This window comes from Melanerpes formicivorus, unplaced genomic scaffold, assembly GCF_026170545.1.
Source record: "Melanerpes formicivorus ecotype bairdi unplaced genomic scaffold, bMelFor1.0.p_v2 SCAF_2927, whole genome shotgun sequence".
NCBI classification, from domain to species: Eukaryota; Metazoa; Chordata; class Aves; order Piciformes; family Picidae; genus Melanerpes; species Melanerpes formicivorus.
The window spans coordinates 1-24,553 of record NW_027145278.1 but is presented as its reverse complement, the minus strand read 5'-3'; the positions used below and the strand labels follow the sequence as shown (position 1 = coordinate 24,553).

Genomic DNA, 24,553 nt, shown 5'->3' with positions numbered 1-24,553 from the left:
TAGGAGCCATAGGAGTCATAGGAGCCATAGGGAGCCATAGGAGCCATAGGAGCCATAGGAGTCATAGGAGCCCATAGGGAGCCATAGGGAGCCATAGGAGCCATAGGGAGCCATAGGAGCCATAGGGACCCATAGAGAGCCATAGGAGCCATAGGGACCCATAGGAGCCATAGGGACCCATAGAGAGCCATAGGGACCCATAGGAGCCAGAGGGACCCACAGAGAGCCATAGGGAGCCATAGGAGCCATAGGGAGCCATAGGGACCCCTAGGAGCCATAGGAGCCATAGGGACCCATAGGAGCCATAGGGACCCATAGAGAGCCATAGGGACCCATAGGAGCCAGAGGGACCCACAGAGAGCCATAGGGAGCCATAGGAGCCATAGGGAGCCATAGGGACCCCTAGGAGCCATAGGGACCCATAGGAGCCATAGGGACCCATAGAGAGCCATAGGGACCCATAGGAGCCATAGGGATCCATAGGGACCCCTAGGAGCCATAGGAGCCTATAGGGAGCCCATAGGGAGCCATAGGGAGCCATAGGAGCCATAGAGACTCATAGAGAGCCATAGGGACCCATAGGGACCTATAGAGACCCATAGAGAGCTATAGGGACCCATAGAGAGTCATAGGGACCCATAAGGAGACATAGGGGAACCATAGAGACCCATAGGGAGCCCTAGAGACCTATAGGGAGCCATAGGGACCCACGGGACCCATAGGAAGCCACAGGGACCCCTTCCATCTCCCTCCCCATCCCCTCCCTTTCCCCCCCAGCCCCCCCCCCCAACCCCACATCTCCCCCTATGCCCCCTCCCAGCCCCCCCTGCCCCCCTCCCAGCCCCCCCTGCCCCCCCTCCCAGCTCCCCCCGGGCCCCCTCCCAGCCCTCTCCCAGCCCCATAAGGATTCCTAGGGACCCATAGGGCGCCCCAAGGACCCATAGAGATCTCTAAAGTGCTTTAGAGACCTTTAGGGAGCCATAGGGACCTGTGCAGACCCCTTGGGGCCCCCCCCAGCTCCCCCCTGAGCCCTCTCTGTGCCCCCCAGCTCCTGGGCCCTGCCGCCCGCAGCCCCTTCCCCAGGCTGCTGAAGTGGTTCTGCCTCTGCCTGGCCCAGCCCCAGGTCAGAGCTGTGCTGGGGGAGCCGCAGCTGTGTGGGGAGCAGCAGCCTGCCCCACAGGGTGAGCCCCTGGGGGGGGAGGGGGGCTGGGAGTGGGGGGGTGTGGGGCTGGAGGTGTGGGGCTGGAAGGGGGGTTGGAAGTAGGGGATGTGGGGGGCTGGGAGTGGGAGGTGTGGGGCTGGAGGTGTGGGGCTGGAAGGGGGGAGGTGTGGGGCTGGAGGTGTGGGGCTGGAAGGGGGGGTTGGAAGTGGGGGATGTGGGGGGCTGGAGGTGTGGGGCTGCAAGGGGAGGGTGGGGCTGGAAGGGGGAGGTGTGGGGCTGGAGGTGTGGGGCTGGGAGTGAGGGGGTTGGGGCTGGAGGTATGGGGCTGGAAGGGGGAGGTGTGGGGCTGGAGGAGTGGGGTTGGAAGTGAAGGATGTGTGGGGCTGGGAATGGGGGGTGTGGGGGCTGGAGGTGTGGGGCTGGAAGGGGTGGGGCTGGAGGTATGGGGCTGGAAGGGTGGTGTGGGGCTGGAGGTGTGGGGCTGGGAGTGAGGGGGTTGGGGCTGGAGGTGTGGGGTTGGAAGTGGAGGATGTGTGGGGCTGGGAGTGGAGGGTGTGGGGCAGGGGTGTGTGGGGCTGGGCTGTGTGGGGCAGGAGCCTGATGTTGTTTGCTCTCCTTCCCCCCCTCCCAAGTGGAGCTGGCACCTGTGGGGCAGAGCCCTGCTGTGGGGCAGAGCCCTGCTGTGGGGCAGAGCCCTGCTGTGGGGCAGGGGGCTGCTATGGGGCAGGAGGCTGCTGTGGGGCAGGCCAAGACCCCTGCCCAGCTCAAGAAGGAGGCCAAGAAGAAGGAGAAGTTGGAGAGGTTCCAGCAGAAGCAGGAGAAAAAGAAGCAGGAGGAGGTGATGTGGGGCAGGGATGTGGGGCAGGGATGTGGGGCAGCCAGGGCACACTTGGAGGCCCCTATGGGGGCAGCCCTGGGTTGCTTGGGGGTCGTTGTGGGGAGCTGGGGGGTGGTTAAGGGGGGCTGGGGGGGGCGCTATGGGGCAGGGGCTGGGGGTGTGGGGGGGGTTAGGGAGCAGCTGGGGGTCACTTATGGGTCGGTTATGGGGTTGCTGTGGGTCACTGGGGGCCACTTGTGGGTCACTGGGGGTGACTTATGGCTGTCTATGGGTTGCTGTGGGTCACTGTGTGTCACTTGTGGGTCTCTGTGGGTTACTTATGGGTCACTGTGGGTTACTTATGCGTCGCTGTGGGTCAGTTTATGGGTGTCTATGGGTCACTGGGGGTCACTTAGGGATCTCTATGGGTTGCTGTGGGCTACTTATGGGTCACTGGGGGTCACTTATGGGTCGCTGGGGGTCACTTATGGGCCTCTATGGGTTGCTGTGGGTCATTTATGGGTCACTTATGGGTCATTGTGGGTCACTTAGGGGTCTTTATGGGTTCCTATGGGTCACTTATGGGTTTCTATGGTTCACTGGGGGTCACTTGTGGGTCATTTATGGGTCTGTAGGTCACTTGTGGGGTCTCTATGGGTTGCTGTGGGTCACTTATGGGTCACTGGGGGTCACTTATGGGTCTCTGTGAGGCACTTATGGGTCTCTGGGTCACTTATGGGTCACTGCAGATCACTTATGGGTCACTTGTGGCTCGCTGTGGGTCACTTATGGGTCTATGGGTTGCTGTGGGTCACTTATGAGTCACTGGGGATCACTTATGGGTCTCTGTGGGTCATTTATGGGTTGCTGTGGGTCTCTATGGGTCGCTGTGGGTCACTTATGGGTCGCTGTGGGGCTGCCCCCAGGCTCGGGTCCGAGCCCCCCGCCGGGAGCGAGCGCAGCCTGGAGTCATCTCCTACCAGCAGCCAACAGCCCCTGGGGAGAAGAAAGGTGAGGGGGAGGCTGCCCCATAGCACAGCCCTGCCCCATAGCGGGACCCACACCTGCCCCCTGCCCCATAGCACAGCCCTGCCCCATAGCGGGGCCCACACCTGCCCCCTGCCCCATAGCAGGACCCACACCTGCACCCCTGCCCCATAGCACAGCCCTGCCCCATAGCAGGACCCACACCTGCTCCCCTGCCCCATAGCACAGCCCTGCCCCATAGCAGGGCCCATACCTGCCCCCTGCCCCATAGCCACAGCCCTGCCCCATAGCAGGGCCCATACCTGCCCCCTGCCCCATAGCACAGCCCTGCCCCATAGCAGGACCCACACCTGCCCCCTGCCCCATAGCACAGCCCAGCCCCATAGCATGACCCACACCTGCCCCCTGCCCCATAGCACAGCCCAGCCCCATAGCATGACCCACACCTGCCCCCTGCCCCATAGCACAGCCCTGCCCCATAGCAGGGCCCACACCTGCCCCCTGCCCCATAGCCACAGCCCTGCCCCATAGCAGGGCCCACACCTGCCCCCTGCCCCATAGCCACAGCCCTGCCCCATAGCAGGGCCCACACCTGCCCCCTGCCCCATAGCCACAGCCCTGCCCCATAGCAGGATCCACACCTGCCCCCTGCCCCATAGCCACAGCCCTGCCCCATAGCAGGATCCACACCTGCCCCCTGCCCCATAGCACAGCCCTGCCCCATAGCATGACCCACACCTGCCCCCTGCCCCATAGCACAGCCCTGCCCCATAGCATGACCCACACCTGCCCCCTGCCCCATAGCAGGACCCACACCTGCCCCATAGCATGACCCACACCTGCCCCCCCCGCCCCATAGGCACAGCCCTGCCCCATAGCATGACCCACACCTGCCCCCCTGCCCCATACCCACAGCCCTGCCCCATAGCAGGACCCACACCTGCCCCCTGCCCCATAGCACAGCCCAGCCCCATAGCATGACCCACACCTGCCCCCTGCCCCATAGCACAGCCCAGCCCCATAGCATGACCCACACCTGCCCCCTGCCCCATAGCACAGCCCTGCCCCATAGCAGGGCCCACACCTGCCCCCTGCCCCATAGCCACAGCCCTGCCCCATAGCAGGATCCACACCTGCCCCCTGCCCCATAGCACAGCCCTGCCCCATAGCATGACCCACACCTGCCCCCTGCCCCATAGCACAGCCCTGCCCCATAGCATGACCCACACCTGCCCCCTGCCCCATAGCAGGACCCACACCTGCCCCATAGCATGACCCACACCTGCCCCCCCGCCCCATAGGCACAGCCCTGCCCCATAGCATGACCCACACCTGCCCCCCTGCCCCATACCCACAGCCCTGCCCCATAGCAGGACCCACACCTGCCCCCCTGCCCCATACCCACAGCCCTGCCCCATGGCGGGGCCCACACCTGCTCCCCTGCCCCATAGCACAGCCCTGCCCCATAGCAGGACCCACACCTGCCCCCTGCCCCATAGCAGGACCCACACCTGCCCCCTGCCCCATAGCACAGCCCTGCCCCATAGCATGACCCACACCTGCTCCCCTGCCCCATAGCCACAGCCCTGCCCAATAGCAGGACCCACACCTGCCCCCCTGCCCCATAATGAGTCCCTTGGCCCCCCACGTGCCTCCCCAGCCCCCCAAGTCCCGCTCCCAGCCCCCCTGCTGCCCCCCCAAGTGCCCCCCTGTGCCCCCCAGACGTCTCGGTGCCCCTGCCCGAGTCCTACAGCCCTCAGTACGTGGAGGCTGCCTGGTACCAGTGGTGGGAGAAGGAAGGCTTCTTCCGGCCTGAATATGGGGTGAGGGTCCTGGGGGGGGGGTCAGGGGGGGTGGGAGGGCCCTGGGGAACAAGGGGAGGGGGCTGGGAGGGGGGCTGCGGGGTCCCGGGGGGGAAGGAATGAGGAAGGGAAGGGCCCCAGAGAGGGATATGGGGAGGGGGGGGGGAGGAGCCTGGTGCAAGAGGGGGGGAGCTGGGGAGGGGGCTCCTGGGGGGGGTGGGGAGGGTCCAGAGGGGATCCTGGTGCAAGAGGGGGGAGGCAGGGGGGGGGTCCTGGAGGGGGTGGGGAGGGTCCAGAGGGGGTCCTGGTGCAAAGAGGGGGGGGCTGGGGGCTGGGGGGCTGAGGGGGGGGACACCCTGGTGCCAAATCTTTGTGCAAGAGGAGGGGCCCAGGGGGGTCCAGAGGGGGTCCTGGTGCAAGGCCCTCGTGCAAGGGGGGGGGTCTCCATCGGGAGGGTCCTGGTGCCCTGAGGGGGAGGGTTGGGAGTCAGGAGGGAGGGAGGGGGCTGGGCTGGGAAGAGGAAGCTGATTGGGGGGGGGGTGGAGCTGGCAGGAGGCTGCTGCAAAACCCCCTCCCCTCCCCTCTCCTCTCCCCACCCCCAGAGGCCCAGCCTGTCGCCGCCCCCCCCCCCAGGGGGTCTTTGTGCTCTGCCTGCCCCCCCCCCAACGTCACAGGGGTGCTGCACCTGGGCCATGCCCTGACTGCTGCCCTCCAGGATGCCCTGACCCGCTGGTGAGTGCCCCACGGCGACCCACAGCGACTCCTAGGAGCCATAGGGACCCATAGTGGCCCATAGAAGCCATAGGGAGCCATAGAGACCTATAGCGACACATAGGAACCCATAGGGAGCTATGGGAGCTGTAGTGATCTATAGAGACCCATAGGAGCCATAGGGACCCATAGGAGCCATAGGGACCCATAGTGGCTCATAGGAGCCATAGGGACCTATAGTGGCCCATAGGTGCCATAGGGACCCATAGAGATCTATAGGGACTTAAAGGAGCTATAGGGACCCATAGTACCCCATAAGAACCACAGGGAGCCATAGTGGCCCATAGGAGCCATAGGGAACCACAGAGACCTATAGAGACTTATAGGAGCTATAGGGACCCATAGTACCCCATAAGAGCTACAGGGAGCCATAGTGGCCCATAGGAGCCAAAGGGACCTATAGTGGCCCATAGGAGCCATAGGGAGCCATAGAGAGCTGTGGGAGCTGTAGCGATCTAGAGACCCATAGGAGCCATAGGGAGCCATGGTGGCCCATAGGAGTCATAGGGACCTGTAGTGGCCCATAGAAGCCATAGGGAGCCATAGAGATCTACAGGAACTCATAGGAGCCATAGGGACCCATAGGGAGCTGTGGGAGCTGTAGTGACCTATAGAGACCCATAGTGGCCCCTAGGAGCCATAGGGAACCATAGGGACCTATAGGGACTCATAGGAGCCATAGGGACCCATAGTAACCCATAAGAGCCACAGGGAGCCATAGTGCCCTATAGGAGCCATAGGGACCTATAGTGGCCCATAGGAGCTATAGGGAGGCATAGAGACCTACAGGAACTCATAGGAGCCATAGAGACCCATAGGAGCCATAGTGGCCGAGAGGAGCCATAGGGAGTCATAGAGACCTATAGGGAGTCATAGAAGCCATAGAGACCCATAGGGAACTATGGGAGCTGTAGTGACCTGTAGAGACCCGTAGGAACTATAGGGACCCTTAGTGGCGCATAGGAGCCATAAGGAGCCATAGTAGCCTATGAGAGCCACAGGGAGCCATAGTAGCCTATAGGAGCCATAGTCAGCCATGGTGACCTAGAGAGACCCATAGGAGCTTATAGGGACCCATAGGAGCCTATAGGAGCCCATAGGGAGCCATAGGAGCCATAGAGACCAATAGGGGTTCATAGGAACTGTAGTCAGCCATAGAGACCTATAGAGACTCATAGGAGCCCATAGGGAGCCATAGGAGCCATAGAGACCAATAGGGGTTCATAGGAGCTGTAGTCAGCCATAGAGACCTATAGAGACTCATAGGAGCCCATAGGGAGCCATAGGAGCCATAGAGACCAATAGGGGTTCATAGGAACTGTAGTCAGCCATAGAGACCTATAGAGACTCATAGGAGCCCATAGGGAGCCATAGGAGCCATAGAGACCAATAGGGGTTCATAGGAGCTGTAGTCAGCCATAGAGACCTATAGAGACTCATAGGAGCCCATAGGGAGCCATAGGGACCCATGGGAGCCCATAGGGACCCATATAGAGTCATAGGAGCCATAGGGACCCCTCCCAGCTGCCCCTCAGCCCGCCCCCTTTGCCCCCCAGCCCTCCCCCAGCCCCACATCTCCCCCCTCTGCCCCCTCCAGCACCCCTCAGCCCCCCCTCTGCCCCCCAGCCCCACTCTGTGCCCCCATAACACCTCCTAAGCCCCTCCCAGCCCCTTCCCCCCACCCCCAAGTGCCCCCCTGGCCCTGCATCTCCCCTCTGTGCCCTCTCCCAACTCCTTCCAGCTTCCCCTAACCCTCCCCAGCCCCACATCTCCCCTGCCAGCCCCGCTCTGTGCCCCCATAGCCCCTCCTACCCCCCTCCCAGCCCCACATCTCCCCTGCCAGCCCCAATCTGTGCCCCCATAGCCCCTCCTGCCCCCCTCCCAGCCCCACATCTCCCCTGCCAGCCCCGCTCTGTGCCCCCCTAGCCCCTCCTACCCCCCTCCCAGCCCCACATCTCCCCTGCCAGCCCCAATCTGTGCCCCCATAGCCCCTCCTGCCCCCCTCCCAGCCCCACATCTCCCCTGCCAGCCCCGCTCTGTGCCCCCATAGCACCTCCTACCCCCCTCCCAGCTCCACATCTCCCCCCTCTGCCCCCTCCCAGCCCCACATCTCCCCTGCCAGCCCCGCTCTGTGCCCCCATAGCACCTCCTGCCCCCCTCCCAGCCCCACATCTCGCCCCTCTGCCCCCTCCCAGCCCCTCACCTCCCCTCCCTCACGCCCGCAGGCAGCGGAATGCGCGGGCTGCTGACGCTGTGGGTGCCAGGCTGCGACCACGCTGGCATCGCCACCCAGGTGGTGGTGGAGAAGCAGCTGTGGAGGCAGCGAGGCCTCAGCAGGCACCAGCTGGGCAGGGATGGCTTCCTGCAGGAGGTCTGGCGCTGGAAGGAGGAGTGAGTGCCCCCCAGCCCCACGGCTGCCCCCCAAGTGCCCCCCGAGTACCCCCCTGAGTGCCCCCCGAGTGCCCCCCGGCCACCCCGGGGCACTGCAGGGCACCTCAGAGTGGTGCTGGGCTGGGGCTGGAGCCCCAAAGGAACCCCAAAGGGACTCCCTCAGCCCCATATCTGCCCCATAAGTGCCCCCCAGCCCCATGGCTGCCCCATAAGTGCCCCCCAAGTGCCTCTTGAATGCCCCCCAGCCACCCCTGGGGCACCTCAGGGCAGTGCTGGGCTGAGGCTGGAGCCCCAAAGGACCCCAAAGGGTCTCCCCCAGCCCCACAGAGCCTCCTCAGCCCCATGGCTGCCCCCTAAGTGCCCTCCAGCCCCATGTCTGCTCCATAAGTCCCCCCCAAGTGCCCCATAAGTGCCCTGCAGCCACCCCCATACTGCCCCTGGGGTAGTGCTGGGCACCTCAGGGTGGTGCTGGGCTGAGGCTGGAGCCCCAGAGGGACCCCAAAGGGACTCCCCCAGCCCCACAGAGGCTCCTCAGCCCCATGGCTGCCCCCTAAGTGCCCTCCAGCCCCATGGCTGCCCCATAGGTGCCCCCCAAGTGCCCCCTGAGTGCTCCACAGCCACCCCTGGGGCACTGCAGGGCACCTCAGGGCGGTGCTGGGCTGGGGCTGGAGCCCCAGAGGGACCCCAAAGGGTCTCCCCCAGCCCCACAGAGGCTCCTCAGCCCCATGGCTGCCCCCAAGTGCCCTCCAGCCCCATGGCTGCCCCATAGGTGCCCCCCAAGTGCCCCCTGAGTGCTCCACAGCCACCCCTGGGGCACTGCTGGGCACCTCAGGGTGGTGCTGGGCTGGGGCTGGAGCCCCAGAGGGACCCCAAAGGGTCTCCCCAAGCCCCACAGAGCCTCCTCAGCCCCATGGCTGCCCCCTAAGTGTTCTCCAGCCCCATATCTGCTCCATAAGTCCCCCCCAAGTGCCCCATAAGTGCCCTGCAGCCACCCCCATACTGCCCCTGGGGTAGTGCTGGGCACCTCAGGGTGGTGCTGGGCTGAGGCTGGAGCCCCAGAGGGACCCCAAAGGGACTCCCCCAGCCCCATAGATGCTGCTCAGCCCCATGGCTCCCCCCTAAGTGCCCTCCAGCCCCATGGCTGCCCCATAGGTGCCCCCCAAGTGCCCCCTGAGTGCTCCACAGCCACCCCTGGGACACCTCTGGGCACCTCAGGGTCGTGCTGGGCTGGGGCTGGAGCCCCAAAGAGACCCTCCCCAGCCCCAGAGCTGCCCCACAGCTGCCCCCCAGCCCCACAGCTGCCCCCTGGCTGTGCCCCCCAGGAAGGGAGATCGAATCTATGAGCAGCTGAAGCGCTTGGGAGCTTCCCTGGACTGGAGCAGAGCTCAGTTCACCATGGACCCGGTGAGGGCAGAGGGTGGGGGGCTTGGGGAGGGGCTGGGGGGGGGCAGGTGTGGGGCTGGGAGGGGCCTGAGGCAAGATCTGTGGGGCCAGAGCGGGAATCTTTGGGGCTGGGGTCCCTGGTGGGGCTGGGGGAGGGTCTCTCTATGGGTCTGGGGTCCCTGGTGGGTCTGGGGGAGGGTCTCTCTATGGGTCTGGGATCCCTCTATGGGTCTGGGGGGGGTCTCTGTGGGACAGGGGTCTCATTTGGTCCAGGGTCTCAGGGGTCTGTGGGGGTCTGGAGGGGTCTCTCTCTGGGTCTGGGGTCCCTCTATGGGTCTGGGAGGGTCTCTGTGGGACTGGGGTCCCATTTGGTCCAGGGTCCCCATGGGTCTGTGGCCCCTCCATGGGTCTGGGAGGGTCTGGAGGGATCTCTCTCTGGGTCTGGGGTCTCTCTATGGGTCTGGAGGGATCTCTCTCTGGGTCTGGGGTCTCTCTATGGGTCTGGAGGGGTCTCTCTCTGGGTCTGGGGTCTCTCTATGGGTCTGGAGGGGTCTCTCTCTGGGTCTGGGGTCTCTCTATGGGTCTGGAGGGGTCTCTCTCTGGGTCTGGGGTCTCTCTATGGGTCTGGAGGGGTCTCTCTCTGGGTCTGGGGTCTCTCTATGGGTCTGGAGGGGTCTCTCTCTGGGTCTGGGGTCTCTCTATGGGTCTGGAGGGGTCTCTCTCTGGGTCTGGGGTCTCTCCATGGCTCTGTGGGGGTCTGGAGGGGTCTCTCTCTGGGTCTGGGGTCTCTCTATGGGTCTGGGAGGGTCTGGAGGGGTCTCTCTCTGGGTCTGGGATCCCTCTATAGGTCTGGGAGGGTCTCTGTGGGACGGGGGGTCCCATTTGGTCCAGGGTCCCCATGGGTCTGTGGCCCCTCCATGGGTCTGTGGGGGTCTGGAGGAGTCTCTCTCTGGTTCTGGGATCCCTCTATGGGTCTGGGGGGGTCTCTGTGGGACAGGGGTCTCATTTGGTCCAGGGTCTTAGGGGTCTGTGGGGGTCTGGAGAGGTCTCTTTATGGGTCTGGGAGGGTCTGGGAGGGTCTGGAGGGGTCTCTCTATGGATCTGGGGGCCGTCTATGGCTCTGTGGGGGTCTGGAGGGGTCTCTCTCTGGGTCTGGGGTCTCTCCATGGGTCTGGGAGGGTCTGGAGGGGTCTCTCTATGGATCTGGGGGCCCTCTATGGGTCTGTGGGGGTCTGGAGGGGTCTCTCTGGGTCTGGGGTCTCTCTATGGGTCTGGGGGGGTCTCTGTGGGACAGGGGTCTCATTTGGTCCAGGGTCTCAGGGGTCTGTGGGGGTCTGGAGAGGTCTCTCTCTGGGTCTGGGGTCTCTTTATGGGTCTGGGAGGGTCTGGGACGGTCTGGAGGGGTCTCTCTATGGATCTGGGGGCCCTCTATGGGTCTGTGGGGGTCTGGAGGGGTCTCTCTATGGGTCTGGGGGCCCTCTATGGGTCTGGGAGGGTCTGGAGGGGTCTCTCTCTGGGTCTGGGGTCTCTCTATGGGTCTGGGAGGGTCTGGAGGGGTCTCTCTATGGATCTGGGGGCCCTCTATGGGTCTGTGGGGGTCTGGAGGGGTCTCTCTCTGGGTCTGGGGTCTCTCTATGGGTCTGGAGGGATTTCTCTCTGGGTCTGGGGTCTCTCTATGGGTCTGGAGGGGTCTCTCTCTGGGTCTGGGGTCTCTCTATGGGTCTGGAGGGATCTGTCTCTGGGTCTGGGGTCTCTCTATGGGTCTGGAGGGATCTCTCTCTGGGTCTGGGGTCTCTCTATGGGTCTGGAGGGGTCTCTCTGTGGGTCTGGGGTCTCTCCATGGCTCTGTGGGGGTCTGGAGGGGTCTCTCTCTGGGTCTGGGGTCCGTCCATGGGTCTGGGAGGGTCTCTGTGGGACTGGGGTCCCATTTGGTCCAGGGTCCCCATGGGTCTGTGGCCCCTCCATGGGTCTGTGGGGGTCTGGAGGAGTCTCTCTCTGGTTCTGGGATCCCTCTATGGGTCTGGGGGGGTCTCTGTGGGACAGGGGTCTCATTTGGTCCAGGGTCCTCAGGGGTCTGGGGGGGTCTGGAGAGGTCTCTCTCTGGGTCTGGGGTCTCTCTATGGGTCTGGGAGGGTCTGGAGGGGTCTCTCTCTGGGTCTGGGGGCCCTCTATGGGTCTGTGGGGGTCTGGAGGGGTCTCTCTATGGATCTGGGGGCCCTCTATGGGTCTGTGGGGGTCTGGAGGGGTCTTTCTCTGGGTCTGGAGTCCCTCTATGGGTCTGGGAGGGTCTCTGTGGGACTGGGGTCCCATTTGGTCCAGGGTCCCCATGGGTCTGTGGCCCCTCCATGGGTCTGTGGGGGTCTGGAGGGGTGTCTCTCTGGGTCTGGGGTCTCTCCATGGGCCAGAGGGGGTCTGGAGGGGTCTGTCTGTGGGTCTGGGGTGCCCCCATGGGTCTGGGGGTCCCCGCCCCGCGCTGAGCGCCCCCTCCCCAGGCCATGTCCCGCGCCGTGGCCGAGGCCTTCGTGCGGCTGCATGAGGCAGGGCTGATCTACCGCAGCCTGCGCCTGGTGCACTGGAGCTGTGCCCTGCAGTCTGCCATCTCCGACATCGAGGTGTGGGGCAGGCCTGGGGGGCACCTGGGGGGCAGCTGGGGGGCTGGGGAGCAGCTGGGGGGCAGCTATGGGGCTGGGGAGGATGGTTATAGGGCTGGGAAGCAGCTGGGGGGCAGCTATGGGGCTGAGGAGTAGCTGTGGGGCAAGCTATGGGGCTGGGGAGGATGGTTATAGGGCTGGAAAGCAGCTGTGGGGCAGCTATGGGGCTGGGAAGTAGCTGTGGGGCAGCTCTGGGGCTGGGGAGAGTGGTTGTAGGGCTGGGGAGCAGCTATGGGGCAGTTATGGGGTAGCTATGGGGCTGCGGAGGCGCTGTGGGGCAGCTGTGGGGCTGGGGAGGATGGTTATAGGGCTGGGGAGCAGTTGTGGGGCAGCTACGAGGCTGGGAAGTAGCTGTGGGGCAGCTATGGGGATGGGGAGGGTGGTTATAGGGCTGGGGAGCAGCTATGGGGTAGCTATGGGGCTGGGGAGGGTGGCTGTGAGGCTGTGGAGCAGCTATGGGGCAGCTATGGGGGAGCTATGGAGCTGGGGAGAAGCTGTGGGGCAGCTATGGGGCTGGGGAGGGTGGTTATAGGGCTGGGGAGCAGCTGTGGGGCAGCCATGGGGTAGCTATGGGGCTGAGGAGGGTGGCTGTGAGGCTGTGGAGCAGCTATAGGGCAGCTATGGGGTAGCTATGGGGCTGGGGAGAAGCTGTGGGGCAGCTGTGGGGCTGGGGAGGATGGTTATAGGGCTGGGGAGCAGCTGTGGGGCAGCTATGAGCTATGGGGTAGCTGTGGGGCTGGAGAGCTGTGGGGCAGCTCTGGGGCTGGGGAGGATGGTTATAGGGCTAGGGAGCATCTGTGGGGCAGCCATGGGGTAGCTATGGGGCTGGGGAGGGTGGCTGTGAGGCTGTGGAACAGCTGTGGGGCAGATCTGGGGTAGCTATGGGGCGGGGGAGTAGCTGTGGGGCAGCTATGGGGCTGGGGAGGATGGTTATAGGGCTGGGGAGCAGCTTTGGGGCAGCAATGGGGCTGGGGAGTAGCTGTGGGGCAGCACTAGGATTAGGTAGCAGCTGGGGGACAGGTGTGGGGCAGCTATGGGGCTGGGCAGGGTGGTTATGGGGCTGGGGAGCAGTTGTGGGGCTGGGGGGCACTGGAGCTGTGCCCTGCAGTCTGCCATCTCCAACATCGAGGTGTGGGTCAGGCCTGGGGGGCAGCTGTGGGGCTGGGGGTCACTTGTGGGTCACTGGGGGTCACTTGTGGGTCTGTGCCCCACCCCAGGTGGAGAAGAAGGAGCTGGAGGGCAGGACCCTGCTGAAGGTCCCTGGGTACCAGGAGCCGGTGGAGTTCGGGGTGCTGGTGGCCTTTGCGTACCCCCTGGAGGGGGCAGGTGGGGACTGGGAGGGGCTGGGAGGGGATTGGGTGGGGCTGGGAGGGACTGGGTGGGGCTGGGAGGGGATTGGGTGGGGCTGGGAGGGACTGGGTGGGGCTGGGAGGGGATTGGGTGGGGCTGGGAGGGGTTTGGGTAGGGGTGGGAGGGACTGGGTGGGGCTGGGAGGGGACTGGGTGGGAATGGGAGGGGGTTGGGTGGGGCTGGGAGGGGCTGGGAGGGGCTTGGGAGGGACTGGGTGAGGCTGTGAAGGGGGTTGGGAGGGGCAGGGAGGGGATTGGGTGGGGCTGGAAGGGGGTTGGGTAGGGGTGGGAGGGGCTGGGAGGGGCTTGGGAGGGACTGGGCTGGGCTGTGAAGGGGGTTGGGTGGGGCTGGGAGGGGCTGGGAGGGGCTTGGGAGGGAATGGGTGGGGCTGTGAAGGGGGTTGGGTGGGGCTGGGAGGGGCTGGGGGGAGCCTGCCTCAGCCTCACCTCCCAATGGCTGAGCTTGGGAGGGGAGTGGTCACTGACTCCGCCCCTTCCCCTCTTCCTCCTCCTCCCCAATCCTGGCCCCGCCCCCTTCTGGCCCCACCCCCAGGGGAGGGGGAGGAGCAGGAGCTGGTGGTGGCCACCACCCGGCTGGAGACGATGCTGGGGGACGTGGCCGTGGCTGTGCACCCCCAGGACCCCCGGTACCAGGTGGGCGGGGCCTGGTGGGGTGTGGCCAGAGGGGGGGCAGGGTCTGTCTGGCAGGGATGCGCTCAGAAAGGGTGGGGTTGGGGGTGGGGCTTGGGGTTTGCTCTGATGGGGGTGAAGGGGGGTTGGGGGTGGAGGATGCTGAGGGGGTGGGGGTGGGTGGGTGTGGTCAGTGCAGGTGTGGCCGGAAGGGGCGGGGTCTACTTCCGGTGGGGGGTGGGGCTCTGGGTTTGCCCTAGAAGAGGGAGGTGCTACTGGGGGGGGGGGGTTAGGTAGTGGGTGTGGCTTGACAAGGGCTTGGCTAGAGTGGGTGTGGCCAGCAGGGGTGTGGCTGGAAGGGGCGTGATCTATTTCAGGTGTGGGCGTGGCCGGAGGGGGGTGGGGCTTGGTGTTTGCAGCGCCGGTGGCGAATGGGAGCTGGGAGGGGGCGGTTTGGGTGTGGTCGGGATGGGGGGGCGGGGCATGGCTTTGCTGTGACCTCACGGCCCCGCCCCCTCCCCGGTCATCCAGCACCTGCGTGGGCGGAGCGTGAGGCATCCAATCACAGGCCGCAGCCTCCCGGTGCTGCACGACGACTTCGTGGACCCCGAGTTTGGCACCGGTGAGGCACTGGGGGGCGCTAGGGAGCAGCTCTGCCTCCCCCGGCTCCATACAGCTCCCTAGAGATCCCTGGGGCTCCTGTGGGTCTCTGTGGCTCCCTATGGCTCCCTATAGATCCCTAGGGCTCCCTATGGCTCCTATGGTTCCTATGGGTCTCTATGGCTCCCTATGGCTCCCTATAGATCCCTAGGGCTCCTGTGGGTCTCTATAACTCCCTATGGCTCCCTTTAGATCCCTAGGGCTCCTGTGGGCCTCTATGGCTCCCTATGGGCCCCTGTGATTCCTATGGCTCCCTATGGCTCCAATGGTTCTCAATGGCTCCCTGTGGCTCCCTATAGATCCCTATGGCTCCCTATGACTCCCTATGACTCCTATGATTCCAATGGGTCTCTATGGCTCCCTATGGCTCCCTATAGATCCCTATGACTCCTATGGCTCCAATGGGTCTCTATGGCTCCCTATGGGCCCCTGTGGTTCCTATGGCTCTCTATGGCTCCAATGGGTCTTTATGGCTCCCTATGGCTCCCTATAGGTCCCTATGGTTCCTATGGCTCTCTATGGCTCCCTATGGCTCTCTATGACTCCTATGGGTCCTATGGGTCCCTATGGCTGCAATAGGTCTCTATGGCTCCCTATGGATCCCTATGGTTCCTATGGGACCCTATGGCTCCCTGTAGACCCCTACGGGTCCCAATGGCTCCTATGGGTCTCTATGATTCTCGATGACTCCAATGAGTGCCTATCGCTCCCTATGGTCTCTATGGCTGCTATGGGTCCCTATGGGTCCCTATGGCTCCCTGTGGCTCCTATGGCTCCCTATAGATCCCTATGAGTTCTTGTGGCTCCTATGGTTCCCTATGGGTCTCACTGACTGTCTATGACTCTCTATAGCTTTCTGCGGCTTGCTATAGATCCTTCTGGCTCCCTATGGTTCCCTATGGGTCCCTATGACTCTCTATGACTCTCTATGGCTCCCTATGGTTCCCTATGGTTCCCTATAGATCCCTATGGGTCTTTGTGGCTCCTATGGTTCCTTATGGGTCCCAATGACTCTCTATGACTCTCTATAGGTCCCTATGGCTTCTTATAGGTCTCTATGGCTCCTATGGCTCCCTATGGTTCCATATGAGTTGCTATGGTTCCTTATGAATCCCTATGGCTCTCTCTGACTCTCTATAGCTCCCTATGGCTCCTATGGGTCCCTATGGTTCCCTATGGGTCCCTATGGCTCCTATGGGTTCCTATAGCTCTCTATACCTTTCTATGGCTCCGTATAGATCCTTATGGTTCCCTATGGGTCCCTATGGCTCCTATGGGTCCCTTTGGCTCTCTATAGCTCCCTATGGCTCCCTATAGTTCCATATGGTTCCTTATGAGTCCCTATGGCTCTCTCTGACTCTTTGTAGCTCCCTATGGCTTCTATGGCTTCCTATAGATCCTTATGGCTCTTATGGCTTCCTATAGATCCCAATGGCTCCTATGGCTCCCTATGGCTCCTATACATCCCTATGGCTCCCTATGAGTCCCTATGGCTCCAATGGGTCTCTATGGCTCCCTAGGGTTCCCTATGGGTCCCATGGGTCCCTTTGGGTCCTTGTGGGTCCCTATGGCTCTCTATGACTCTCTATGTCTCCAATGAGTCCTTGTGGGTCCCTGTGGGTCTCTGTGGCTCACTATAGGTCCCTGTGTATCTCTATGGCTGCTATGGGTCCCTATAGATCCCTGTGGGTCCCTATGGCTCCTATGGTTCCCTATGGGTCCCTGTGGCTCCTATGGTCTGTATGGCTCCCATGGGTCTCTGTGGCTCCTATGGGTCCCTATGGCTCCTGTGGGTCTCTATGGTCCCTATGGCTCCCTATAGCTCCCTGTAGGTCCCTATGTGTTCCTCTGGGCCCCTTTGGCTCTCTGGGGGTCGCTGTGGGTCACTGGGGGTCGCTGTGGGGCAGGTGCTGTCAAGATCACTCCTGCCCACGACCCCACGGACTTCGAGGTGGGGCAGCGCCACCAGCTGGCCATGCTGAGCGTCATCAGTGAGGATGGCAACATGGTCAACGTGCCCCCCCCATACCTGGTGGGCACTGGGAGGCACTGGGAGGGACTGGGAGGAACTGGGAGAGGACTGGGAGGGGACTGGGAAAGAACTGGGAGGGATTGGGAGGGACTGGGAGGGACTGGGAGGGATTGGGAGAGAACTGGGAGAGGACTGGGAGGGAACTGGGAGGGACTGGGAGGGGACTAGGAGGGGATTGAGAGGGACTGGGAGGGACTGGGAGAGGACTGGGAGGGACTGCTAAGGGATTGAGGGGGACTGGGAGGGGATTGGGAGGGACTGGGAGAGGACTGGGAGGGGATTGGCAGGGGACTGGGAGGGACTGGGAGAGGACTGGGAGGGACTGGGAGGGGACTGGGAGGGACTGGGAGAGGACTGGGAGGGACTGGTAAGGGATTGAGGGGGACTGGGAGGGGATTGGGAGGGACTGGGAGGGGACTAGGAGGGGATTGAGAGGGACTGGAAGGGACTGGGAGGGGACTGGGGAGGGACTGGGAGGGCATTGGGACTGACTGGGAGGGACTGGGAGAGGACTGGGAAGGGATTGAGAGGGAACTGGGAGAAGACTGGGAGGGGACTGGGAGGGACTGGGAGGGACTGGGAGAGGACTGGGAGGGGATTGGGAGGGACTGGGAGAGGACTGGGAGGGGACTGGGAAAGGACTGGGAGGGACTGGGAGGGACTGGGAGGGATTGGGAGGGACTGGGGGGGGACTAGGAGGGGATTGAGAGGGACTGGGAGAGGACTGAGAGGGACTGGTAAGGGATTGAGGGGGACTGGGAGGGGATTGGGAGGGACTGGGAGGGGACTGGGAGAGGACTGGGAGGGACTGGTAAGGGATTGAGGGGGACTGGGAGGGGATTGGGAGGGACTGGGAGGGGACTGGGAGAGGACTGGGAGGGACTGGTAAGGGATTGAGGGGGACTGGGAGGGGATTGGGAGGGACTGGGAGGGGACTGGGAGAGGACTGGGAGGGACTGGTAAGGGATTGAGGGGGACTGGGAGGGGATTGGGAGGGACTGGGAGGGGACTAGGAGGGGATTGAGAGGGACTGGAAGGGACTGGGAGGGGACTGGGGAGGGACTGGGAGGGCATTGGGACTGATTGGGAGGGACTGGGAGAGGACTGGGAAGGGATTGAGAGGGAACTGGGAGAGGACTGGGAGGGGACTGGGAGGGTCTAGGAGGGAACTGGGAGAGGACTGGGAAGGGATTGGGAGGGACTGGGAGGGAACTGGGAGAGGACTGGGAGGGGACTGGGAGGGGACTAGGAGGGGATTGAGAGGGACTAGAAGGGACTGGGAGGGGACTGGGAAGGGACTGGGAGGGACTGGGAGGGGACTAGGAGGGGATTGGGAGGGACTGGGAGAGGACTGGGAGGGGATTGGGAGGGACTGGGAGGGACTGGGAGAGGACTGGGAGGGGATTGGGAGGGACTGGGAGAGGACTGGGAAGGGATTGAGAGGGAACTGGGAGAGGACTGGGAGGGGATTGGGAGGGGACTAGGAGCTAGGAGGGGATTGGGAGGGACTGGGGGCCAGTGTGGGCGTGCTGGGGGGGTGGTGTTACTGGTTTATACTGGGAGGGGAGGTGACTCCCAGTTGCCCCTCCCCCAGGGCATGCCCAGGTTTGAGGCCAGGAGGAAGCTGCTGGAGGAGCTGAAGCAGAGAGGACTCTTCAGGGGGGTGACAGAGAACCCAATGGTGGTGCCAGTGTGCAGGTGGGCACTGGGGGGCACGGGGAGGGACTGGGAGAGGGTTGGGAGGGACTGGGAGGGACTGGGAGAGGGCTGGGAGAGGGTTGGGAAGGACTGGGAGAGGGTTGGGAGGGGTTTGGGGAGGAGCTGTGGGTCCTAGGGAGTGGCTGGGGGGTTTCTGGGGGTCACTTGGGGGCCACTTATGGGTCTAGGCCTCACTTATGGGTCACTGGGAGTCACTTAAGGGTCGCTGGGGGTCCCTTGGGGGTCTCTGGGGGTCACTTGTGGGTCTGCCCCACCCCTGTGGGTCCCCCACAGGTGCTCCAAGGACGTCCTGGAGCCACTGCTTGAGCCTCAGCAGTAGTCTGGGGGGTTCTGGGGGGTGACTTGGGGGTCATCTATGGGTCTGGGGCTCACTTGTGGGTCTCTGGGAGTCACTTGTGGGTCTCTGGGGGTCACTTGGGGGTCTGCCCCACACCCGTGGGTCCTCCCTAGTTGCTCCAAGGACGTCCTGGAGCCACTGCTTGAGCCTCAGCAGTAGTCTGGGGGGGGCTGGGCGTCACTTGTGGGTTGCTGGGGGTCACTTGGGGGTCTCTGGGGGTCACTTGTGGGTCACTAGGATTCACTTATGGGTCTCTGGGGGTCACTTGTGGGTCGCTGGGGGCACTTATGGCTCTGCCCCACCCCCGTGGGTCCCCTCCAGATGCTCCAAGGACATCCTGGAGCCACTGCTTGAGCCTCAGCAGTGGTCTGGGGGGGGGCTGGGGCTCACTTGGGGGTCCCCTATGGGTCCGGGGCTCACTTGTGGGTCACTGGGGGTCACTGGTGGCTCTGTCCCGCCCCGTGGGTGTCCCCAGCCGCTCCAAGGACGTGGTGGAGCCGCTGCTGAAGCCGCAGTGGTTCCTGCGCTGCGGGGGGGCTGGCGCGGGGGGGCGGCGGCCCGCGGTGCGCAGGGGGGACCTGAGGCTGCACCCCCCCAGCCACGGCCGCACCTGGGACGCCTGGATGGACAACATCAGGTGGGGCTGCCCCACGCAGCCTGCCCCATAGAGCCCTGCCCCACAGAGCCCTGCCCCATAGAGCTCTGCCCCATAGCGCCCAGCCCTCTAGAGCCCTGCCCCCTGGAGATCTGCCCCACAGAGATCTGCCCCACAGAGCCCTGCCCCACAGAGCCCTGCCCCATAGAGCTCTGCCCCATAGAGATCTGCACCATAGCGCCCTGCCCCATAGCACCCTGCCCCATAGAGCTCTGCCCCATAGAGCCCAGTCCCCTAGAGCCCTGCCCCATAGAGATCTGCCCCATACAGCCCTGCCCCGTAGAGCCCTGCCCCACACATTCCTGCCCCACACAGCCCTGCCCCATAGAGCCCTGCCCCACACAGCCCTGCCCCATAGAGCCCTGCCCCATAGAGATCTGCCCCATAGAGCCCTGCCCCACACAGCCCTGCCCTATAGCGCCCTGCCCCATGGAGATCTGCCCCATAGTGCCCTGTCCCACAGTGCCCTGCCCCACAGAGCCCTGCCCCATAGCTCCCTGCCCCACTCAGCCCTGCCCCGTAGAGCCCTGCCCCACACAGCCCTGCCCCATAGAGCCCTGCCCCATGGAGATCTGCTCCATAGAGACCTGCCCCACACAGCCCTGCCCTATAGTGCCCTGCCCCACAGAGCCCTGCCCCACTCAGCCCTGCCCCACTCAGCCCTGCCCCACAGAGCCCTGCCCCATAGAGCCCTGCCCCATGGAGACCTGCCCCATAGAGACCTGCCCCATAGCGCCCTGCCCCATGGAGATCTGCCCCATAGAGCCCTGCCCCATAGTGACCTGCCCCACAGAGCCCTGCCCCATAGAGCCCTGCCCCATAGAGCCCTGCCCCACGGAGGCCTGCCCCACAGAGATCCGCCCCATAGAGCCCTGCCCCACACAGCTCTGCCCCAAAGAGCCCTGCCCCATAGAGCCCTGCCCCACGGAGCCCTGCCCCATAGAGCCCTGCCCCACGGAGCCCTGCCCCATAGAGTGCTGCCCCATAGAGCCCTGCCCCATAGAGATCTGCCCCATAGAGCCCTGCCCCACGGAGCCCTGCCCCATAGAGTGCTGCCCCATAGAGTGCTGCCCCATAGAGCCCTGCCCCATAGAGATCTGCCCCACAGAGCCCTGCCCCACAGAGCCCTGCCCCATGGAGCCCAGCCCCATAGCACCCTGCCCCACAGAGCCCTGCCCCACAGAGCCCTGCCCCATGGAGCCCAGCCCCATAGCGCCCTGCCCCACGGAGATCTGCCCCACAGAGCCCTGCCCCACAGAGCCCTGCCCCATAGAGACCTGCCCCATGGAGCCATGCCCCATAGATCCTGCCCCACACTAGGGGGGGCTGCCCCCTAAGCCCTCCCCTTGCTATGGGGCTGCCCCCTAAGCCCTCCTCTCGCTGTGGGGCTGCCCCCAAGCCTTCCCCTTGCTATGGGGCTGCCCCCCAACCTCTCCCCACAGGGACTGGTGCATCTCCAGGCAGCTCTGGTGGGGCCATCGCATTCCTGCCTACTTCATCACCGTGGATGACCCCAAAGTGCCCCCTGGAGAGGTGGGGCTGGGGCTGGGGGGGGGTCCCTGTGGGGCTGGGGAGGGTCGTTATGGGGCTGCAGGTGGTGGTTGTGGGGCTGGGGGAGGTCAGAGCTCTCTATGGGGCAGGATTGAGGACCCTCAGTTCTGGGGCAGGATCCATGGGGCAGAGGTCTCTATGGGGCAGGATCTGTGGGTCAGAGGACTCTATAGGGCAGGATCTATGGGTCCCAGCTCTCCATGGGGCAGGGACCCAGGGGTCAGAGGTCTCTATGGGGCAGGATCTGTGGGGCAGAGGACTCTGTGGGTCAGGATCTATGGATCAGAGATCTCTATGGGGCAGGATCTATGGGTCTCAACTCTCCATGGGGCAGGGATCCAGGAGTCAGAGGTCTCTATGGGGCAGAATCTGTAGGTCAGAGGTTTCTGTGGGTCAGGATCTATGGGGCAGGGATCCATGGGTGAAAGGTCTCTGTGGGGCAGGATCTATGGGGCAGGATCTGTGGGTCAGAGGTCTCTATGGGTCAGGATCTATGGGACAGGGACCCATGGGTTAGAGGTCTCTCTGGGGCAGAACAAGGACCCTTGGTTCTTCCTCAGGGTCTATGAGGCAGGGATCTAGGGGTCAGAGGGATGTGTGGGGCAGGGTCTATGGGGCAGGGGTGTGTGGGGCAGGGATTTAGGGGTCAGAGGGATGTGTGGGGAAGGGATCTAGGGGTCAGAGGGATGTGTGGGGCAGGGATGTGTGGGGCAGGATCTATGGGGCAGGGATGTGTGGGGCAGGGATCTATGGGGCAGGGATATGTGGGGCAGGGATCTAGGGGTCAGAGGGATGTGTGGGTCAGGGTCTATGGGGCAGGGATGTGTGGGGCAGGATCTAGGGGTCAGAGGGATGTGTGGGGCAGGGATGTGTGGGTCATGGTCTATGGGGCAGGGATGTGTGGGGCAGGATCTAGGGGTCAGGGATGTGTGGGGCAGGGATGTGTGGGGCAGGGATCTAGGGGTCAGAGGGATGGGTGGGTCAGGGCCTATGGGGCAGGGTGTGTGGATGGCAGCCCTCCCTGGGTGGCTGTGGGGCAGGGTGTGGGGGGCAGGGTGTGTGGGCAGGCTGTATGGGTGTCAGCCGTCCGTGGGTCTCTGTGGAGCAAGGACTGTGGGGCAGGGTCTATGGGGCAGGGTGTGGATGTCAGCCGTCCGTGGGTCGCTGTGGGGCAGGACGAGGACCCTCGGTTCTGGGTGAGTGGCCGCTCCCAGGAGGAGGCTCTCAGGAAGGCAGCTGAGAGGTTCGGGGGTGGAGCCAGAGAGGATCCAACTGCGGCAAGGTCGGACTGGGGGGGGGCTGGGAGGGGATTGAGAGGGAGCAGGGAGGGACTGGGAGGGGGATTGGGAGGGACTGGGAGGGACTGGGAAGGACTGGGAGGGGATGGGAGGACTGGGAGGGACTGGGAGGGACTGGGAGGGAGCAGGGAGGGGCTGGGAGGGGATTGAGAGGGGCTGGGAGGGGATTGGGAAGGGCTGGGAGGGGACTGGGAGGGACTGGGAGGGAGCAGGGAGGGGCTGGGAGGGGATTGAGAGGGGCTGGGAGGGGATTGGGAAGGGCTGGGAGGGGACTGGGAGGGACTGGGAGGGAGCAGGGAGGGGGCTGGGAGGGGATTGAGAGGGGCTGGGAGGGGATTGGGAAGGGGCTGGGAGGGGACTGGGAGGGACTGGGAGGGAGCAGGGAGGGGCTGGGAGGGGATTGAGAGGGGCTGGGAGGGGATTGGGAAGGGCTGGGAGGGGACTGGGAGGGGACTGGGAGGGAGCAGGGAGGGGCTGGGAGGGGATTGGGAAGGGCTGGGAGGGGCTCAGAGGGGCCTGGGAGGGGCCTGGGAGGGTTTAGTTGCTGCTGGGTGCTGCTGGGCTGGTTCTGGTCCACACTGGGTCTGTACTGGTCCTCACTGGTCCATACTGGTCCATACTGGTCTGTTCTGGTGCTCCCTGGTCTGTACTGGTTCATACTGGTCTGTACTGGTGCTCACTGGTCTGTACTGGTTCTCACTGGTCCATACTGGTCCGTACTGGTGCTCACTGCTCTGTACTGGTCGCAGATGAGGACGTCCTGGACACTTGGTTCTCCTCCGGCCTCTTCCCCTTCTCTGTCTTTGGGTGGCCTGAACAGGTGAGGCTGGGAGGGGCTGGGGGGGACTGGGAGGGGCTGGGAGGGGGTGGGAGGGGACTGGAAGGGACTGGGAGAGGTTCAGAAGGGAACTGGGAGGGGCTGGGGGGGACTGGGAGGGGCTGGGAGGGGTTCAGAAGGGAACTGGGAGGGGCTGGGGGGGACTGGAAGGGACTGGGAGAGGTTCAGAAGGGAACTGGGAGGGGCTGGGGGGGACTGGGAGGGGCTGGGAGGGGTTCAGAAGGGAACTGGGAGGGGACTGGGAGGGGATGGGAGGGGCAGGGAGGGATGGGAGGGACTGGGAGGGGCAGGGAGGGGCTCAGAGTGAAGTGGGAGGGGGCAGGCACACTTTGGGTCTATTTTATGTCTCTTTTGGGTCTTTTCGTGGCTGTTTTGGGGCTGTTTTGGAGCACTTTGGGAGGGTCTTGGCTATTTTGGGGCTCTTTGGGCGGGTTTGGGTCATTTTGGGCTGGTTTGGGCCAATTTTGGGGTCCCCCCAACCCCTTTTCCCTCCTCCCCCCCAGCCTCTGCAGCTCTTCCCCCTGGCTCCTTCTGGGTTATTTGGAGCCTGTTTGGGAGCCTTTTTTTAGGGTGTTTTAAGCCATTTTGGGGTCTCTTGGATATTTTTGGGGGTGCTCTGAGTCATTTTGGGCAGTTTTGGATCACTTTGGGTCATTTTGGGCTGGTTTGGGTCATTTTGGGGTCCCCCCAACCCTTTTCCCCCCCTCCTATCGCCATCCCTTCCAACTCTTCCCTCAGGCTCTTCCCTGCTCTATTTTGTGTCCTTTTGAGGTGGGGTTGGGGCTATTTTGGGGCTATTTGGGGCATTTTTGGTGTCATGTGGGAACTTTTGCCAGTTTTGGGTCATTTTGGGTTACTTTGGGGCATTTTGGCCCAATTTTGGGGTCCCTCTAACCCCTTTTCCCTCCGCTCCCCCCCGCCCCTGCAGCTCTTCCCCCTGGGTCCTTTCTGGGTTATTTGGGGCCCGTTTGGGAGCCTATTTTTTGGGGGTGTTTTAAGCCATTTTGGGGTCTCTTGGATATTTTTTGAGTGCTCTGAGTCATTTTGGGCTGGTTTGGGTCATTTTGGGCTGGTTTGGGTCATATTTGGCTGGTTTGGGCCATTTTGGGGTCCCCCCAACCCTTTTCCCCCCCAACCCCTTGCCCCTCCTCAGCCCCTGCAGCTCTTCCCCCTGGCTCCCTTCTGGGCTCTTTAGAGACTGTTTGGGAGCCTATTTTTGGGGTGTTTTGGGCTAGATTGGGCATTTTTGGGGTGTGCTCTGGGAAATTTTGCCAGTTTTGGGTCATTTTGGGTTACTTTGGGGCATTTTGGGGTCCCCCCAACCCCTTTTTTCCCCTTGCCCCTCCCCAGCCCCTGCAACTCTTCCCCCTGGGTCCCTTCTGGGTTATTTGTGGCCTGTTTGGGAGCCTATTTTTTGGGGTGTTTTAAGCCATTTTGGGGTCTCTTGGATATTTTTTGGGTGCTCTGAGTCATTTTGGGCAGTTTTGGGTCATTTTGGGCTGGTTTGGGTCATTTTGGGG

General features: G+C 63.6%; 1 protein-coding gene across 1 annotated transcript; it reads left to right on the top strand.

The window, feature by feature from the left end:
- Positions 1-1,050: 1,050 nt before the first annotated feature.
- Positions 1,051-23,015, top strand: LOC137440393 (valine--tRNA ligase-like; the record flags this gene model as incomplete). Its single annotated transcript, XM_068136668.1, is given in 18 exon segments — positions 1,051-1,181; positions 1,795-2,000; positions 2,906-2,990; positions 4,689-4,789; positions 5,373-5,524; positions 7,769-7,930; positions 9,253-9,334; positions 11,806-11,925; positions 13,182-13,290; positions 13,867-13,967; positions 14,475-14,565; positions 16,511-16,635; positions 18,230-18,333; positions 19,167-19,328; positions 20,789-20,879; positions 22,073-22,144; positions 22,146-22,179; positions 22,945-23,015. Coding segments are annotated over 17 exon segments (1,782 nt in total), but the record flags the coding sequence as incomplete, so codon positions are not given.
- Between the last annotated feature and the right edge of the window lie 1,538 nt (positions 23,016-24,553).